This window comes from Sinocyclocheilus anshuiensis, unplaced genomic scaffold, assembly GCF_001515605.1.
Source record: "Sinocyclocheilus anshuiensis isolate Anshui unplaced genomic scaffold, SAMN03320099.WGS_v1.1 scaffold527, whole genome shotgun sequence".
NCBI classification, from domain to species: domain Eukaryota; kingdom Metazoa; phylum Chordata; class Actinopteri; order Cypriniformes; family Cyprinidae; genus Sinocyclocheilus; species Sinocyclocheilus anshuiensis.
The window spans coordinates 1,399,543-1,404,829 of NW_015548227.1; the positions used below are offsets into that span (position 1 = coordinate 1,399,543).

General features: G+C 39.1%; 1 protein-coding gene across 6 annotated transcripts in view; it reads left to right on the top strand.

Annotated features, from left to right (window-relative positions):
* Positions 1-571: 571 nt before the first annotated feature.
* The window catches only part of LOC107654450 (ETS domain-containing protein Elk-4-like), a 12,669-nt gene continuing 7,953 nt past the window's right edge, over positions 572-5,287 (top strand). For all 6 annotated transcript variants that reach the window (XR_001630338.1, XR_001630336.1, XR_001630337.1 and 3 more), the window contains exons 1-3: positions 572-1,102; positions 2,353-2,669; positions 3,798-4,505. Coding sequence is in view for 3 of the 6 variants with exons in the window: in XM_016441520.1 (XP_016297006.1) it covers positions 2,463-2,669; positions 3,798-4,505 (915 nt within the window). In the remaining 3 variants the exon portion in view is untranslated. The remainder of the gene's footprint in view (positions 1,103-2,352; positions 2,670-3,797; positions 4,506-5,287) is intronic.

Genomic DNA, 5,287 nt, shown 5'->3' on the forward strand with positions numbered 1-5,287 from the left:
TTCTCGCCATCACTACCAAATACCTTCCACTTCTTAATAATAGACTTAACTGTGTGCTTCTAGGTATTGATAACACCTATGAAATGTTTTTGTATCCATCTCCTGACTTGTGCACAACTTTATCCCGGAGATCTTTTGACAGTGCCTTGCCACCCATAGTTGATTGTCTGCTTTAGTTGCACTACCAAGAACAGAAAGGCTCCAGGAAAGCTCTTTTCATGCTCAGCTAATCAAAATGAGCACAGCTGATCACAGTTGAAAGTCAAATGGCTTTGTGTGCCATTGAGAAGGTGATTAGCTACACCTGATTGAGTTTACAAGTCATTTTTAGGAGGGGGTGATCCTTTTTCCAACTTTGTGATTCTGTAATTTTTTTATTGTATTTTCTGACATGTTGGCGTTATATCTTTCACTTGGATGTTATAAGTTGCACTGAGTAAACACAGTTGGATAAATCAAAAACTGTGTCTATCTTCGTTTCAGGCTGCAAAGCAACAGAATGTGATTATTTTAAAGGAGTGTGATTCTTTTCTATACAAACTGTACATGCTTTCACTGCACTTCACTGGCTTAGTGGCTTCCCTGCGTTTCTCATCCTGAATTTACATCGGGAGGATATTAACGCGATTCAAACTGAAGGGACCTTATTTTACAAATTCATAAAATCCGAGGCTTTGTTCTGGAGTTGTATTGTTCGCTGTTGGAGTGATAAAGTATTTAATCTGCTGGGCTTGTTGCTTGCTTCCTGTATTGTGTTATTGTGGTTGCTAAAAATATGAGTACGTGAGATGCAGATACGTTATCGTTTCCCTTTCTACTCCTCTGCCTGTTTTTTTCGTTCTCATTTGTAAATAAGGCGGAAAACCGCTTTAAATAGTCGAATTTATATCAGCTCATGTTTAATGAATCTAAAGTTCGCTAAGACTCCGTTAGCTAGCGGATTAGCACGCTATGTTAGCTGACCACCAAATATCTTTACACGATGTAAACAACCAAGAAAACAGTAAGCATTTTTTATTTTATTTTATTTTATTTCTTTTGTGGTTTTAATCCGTCGGAAAACCCCTTCAGGTCCGACTCTGGAGAGCAAAGAGCTTCTCGGGTGAGTTTGACAGATATTAGCTCGATGCTAACGAGCGAATCTTATGTTCTAACAGGTTTGTAGTTTAACATTTTTGGACGTTCGAGTATATTTTCAATCACCTTCTAATTTGTTAACTTTATAAGTATTGTAGAGGAATTTGAAAAGTAAAACGAATGATAAATGATGTACTTTGACCCGCCTGGACAGTTAAATGTGGTCGAGTTGACGTGGAGGTTTTGCATTAAAAAATCTGTATAGCTCCTAACTATACAGCAATCCACAATACACAAAGTTTTATGTGATTTGAAATGCTTAAATACACATTTAGGATTTATTATCATAGTTTTGCCAACCTTTGGTCCTGGAATTTTAAGTTAAAAACAAAGGTATAGGTGTAGTTTTAATGTTTAGCCTAATTTAAAGATTTATATAGTATTCTGTATGGATTAAAGCTGTCATTATAAGATGACAACTACAATCAAAACCATTCAGATGTATTTGTAAATGTAGTATTTATTTATTTGAAAATTTAGTATATATTAAATATCCAGATGGGTGTGTATGATGGCAACATGCACCATTACAGTATTTTGTACTTAAAGTGTAGTTATGGTGAGATCTAGGGTAATTTAGGTCTTTAATAAAGGGAAAAATATGCAAAAACAAAATATACATCAAATTTTAGCCATTAAATTAAAGATGCACAAGTGTCACATTTACAGTACGCAATCACTGTCGTCATGCAACAGGCCATAATTTTGAGCTATATGTGATTGCTGATGATATCTAGGTTCATTTTGTCCTGAACTTTGTTTGTGTAGTTTGTAATTCCCAGATGTTGTCTCGTACAGTCTGAGGAAAGCTGTCACGTCTCGCCTCTCTGTTTCTATATTTGTGTGTTCTGTTCTGTCAGATTGTATGTGGGAGACTTTTTTCGCTCTCTTTGGCAACTACCAGCTGGATATCGGATGAGTCAAGGCAGATTTAGTTTTAATTTAAGCTGCTTACACACACACACACACACACACACACAGTCGTCCTGCACTCTCCGCATTGCCAGGATTATGCTGAAGTCCAGTACCATTTGGTATATAATATGGTGCGTGTATTTACCATGTTTTTATGAATTCAAGAATGGTCGGTCTACGTTTATAAGAAGTAAATGATATACGTTTCATAAAATCAGTGGTTGATGGTGGTCGTGTCACGCAATGGCATTTATATGCACCCATCTAATTAATGTGATTGCATCTTGATTTTCATTTCAGCCTCTGTCAGGATATTTGCCGGATTATGCCGTGACGTGCCGGTCAGGCTGTGAGAGCAAACAGGATCCCGTAAGGTAACGTTTACCCCACGTCTGCAGATAGAGAAGGACATGGACAACTCAGTCACCCTGTGGCAGTTCCTGCTGCAGCTGTTGTTCGATCCCTGCAATGAGCGGCTTATCTGCTGGACCAACCAGGATGGAGAGTTCAAACTGTTGCAGGCGGAAGAGGTGGCCAGATTATGGGGCGTCCGCAAGAACAAACCCAGCATGAACTACGACAAACTCAGCCGGGCTCTGCGTTACTACTATGACAAGGTGTGTATTGTCAAGCATCTGAAACATCTCAGGAGTCAGCAGCATCTCATTCACTCACCCTCATGTTGGTCCAAACTGTTACAACTTACTTTATTGACGTTTTGATGAATGTATAAACTGTGGATGAGTTTTGTCAAAATACCATTATAAAGGTAGTCTATCACCTTGTGCACTATATTACAAGTATTTTAAAAGCTGTTTGATATCTTTTTATGAGAAGCAGACTATCAGTAATCATGCCTTCCGTGATTCTTGATTGCCTTATATAAGAATAGTATTGTTTATCAGCCGACATTAGTGATTTTTTGAATCATTATCTGCCAATATTTAATTGTGAAATCTATAGCATCTATCTTAAAGATTGAACTTGTGTTCAAGTTCTCACAGTGTGAATGTTCTGCTAAACTCTTCTACACAATATGCAAATAAATTAGAATTTAATTATAATCAATTCTAAATAAATTAATTATATGGAGTTATATAAAAATATAATATTATATAAAAACTATAAATTATAAAATAATTATAGATTTTAATAATAAATTATAAAATAATATAATTATTTTACATTTTTGGATGAACTAATCTTTCAGGCTTTTCTGATTCACCTGATAAACACTGTTGTGCTCATATATTTAAATCAGTGTTTATTATAATTTCTAGCTTTCAGCCCTCTCATCGCCCCCACACTCCTCCATCAGTTTTGTTGTTCTAAACGCACAATCAAGTCACTCTGAGTCTGAACTGAAACAAAAGGATCACTGAGCCCGTTAGTGCAGTAAGGAAGTAATGGCCTCTTGCTAGGAGTTTATTCTTGAGTGGGAACCGCGTGTTTGAGGTTTTAGTGCACTAGCTTTTTAAGCCCCATCTTGGCACCATAGGGCAAGAGGTATTGTTTTCCGCATTCTTCCTGGTCTCTTAACACGGATTCATTTAATTAATTGCATGTTATTTTGTGAGAGCGAGAGAGCGTAGAAGAACGCAACAGACTGGATTGTAAAAATGTACACCTTGTTTGTTTTAGTTTATTTCTTTGGGTGATTGCATAGATATTTTTAGTTTTATGTAGGAGAAAGTCATTTGTCAGCTAAAATAAACATGAATTTTCTCAAATTTTCTTCCTTGCAGAACATCATCAAAAAAGTGAACGGACAGAAGTTTGTGTATCGTTTCGTGTCGTTCCATGATATCCTAAAGGGAGAAGTCATGGCCAGAATGGAGGGTGCAGATGGCAGCTCAAACGGACCTCTGCCCCTCTCTGACAAACCTGCAAACATCTCCAGGGATAAAGACCGCAAAGCCGTCCCAGACCGAGGTGCAGGAACACCGGGTCAGTCCAAATCGTCCAGCCGGAATGACTATATCCACTCTGGCTTGTATACTTCCTTCACTTTGACCTCTCTGCAGTCAGGAACGCAGCTTTTTAAATCCATAAAGATTGAAAATCCAGGAGAAAAACTAATGGAGAAAAAGGCCGCCCAGGAGTTGCCCCAGCCACCCACCGTCATTAAATTTGGGACCATGCCACTGAACAGACACACCATTCCGTCTGTTATAGAGAAGCCTGAACTTCCGGCACCGCTCACCCAAGCCCCACTGCTCGCTCCGGCAGAACCTGAGGCCAAACAGATGGCCGTCTCGCATGTAGTGTGTGCGTTTGTGGAGAATCCCACCTTGGAGAATGCCATGATGTGCTTCCCGCTCTCAAGAGTCACTTCATCGCCGCTCCCTCGTTCCCAGTCGCCCTGTTCTTCACCGATGACGGATTCCCAGGAGCTGGTGATTGACAGTGAAATCGAGTCCCTCTCCTCACAGCCTTCAGAGTTACAGCTGCAGGTATGACACTTAGTGCTGATGCCTACTTATTCAGTACTGCCACTGGGAAAATACAATAAAATATACATAATATTGGAAGGAAGGTGGTGTGTCAAATTCTAGAAGAGAAGCTAGCAGCTTTGAGGCCTTTTAACCCCACATTTACTTTTTTTCTGAACAAGAAAAAAGAACAAGATTTTAAAATGAATCTTTTAGGTATCTCACGATTCAACTGTATTTGGATACAGAGAGTCGTGATTACAGAATGTTTCTTCATGCAATTCAGTTCACTTGGCTCTACAGTGCCACCTCAGAGCCACATTAAAGGGGTCATATGATGCGATTTCAATTTTTCCTTTCTCTTCTCGAAGTGTTACAAGCTCTTGGTGTATAAAGAAGATCTGTAAAGTTGCGAAGACTAAAGTCTCAAATCCAAAGAGATATTCTTTATAAAAGTTAAGAGTCAACCATGCCTACCTAAAACGGCTCGTTCTAACACGCCCCCACATGTCTACGTCACGATGTGGGAAGATTTGCATAACGCCGCCCAAATTTTCACGCAAAGAAAGAAGGCGTAACTTTTATTCGGTTTTATGTTTACGCGGCTCGATGCAATGCGTAAAAAGACAGTATGTCATTATAATCTGTAATTATGTCCCCACCGGATGCAACAAATGCTTTTTATTAGTTTTGTCTCGTCGCTCCGGCCGGGACACGGAATCACACAGTATGGTAAGGGGTGTAATATTTCCATCACACGCTTGAGGTATTCGGCCAATCACAATGCACTGGATAGCTGGCCA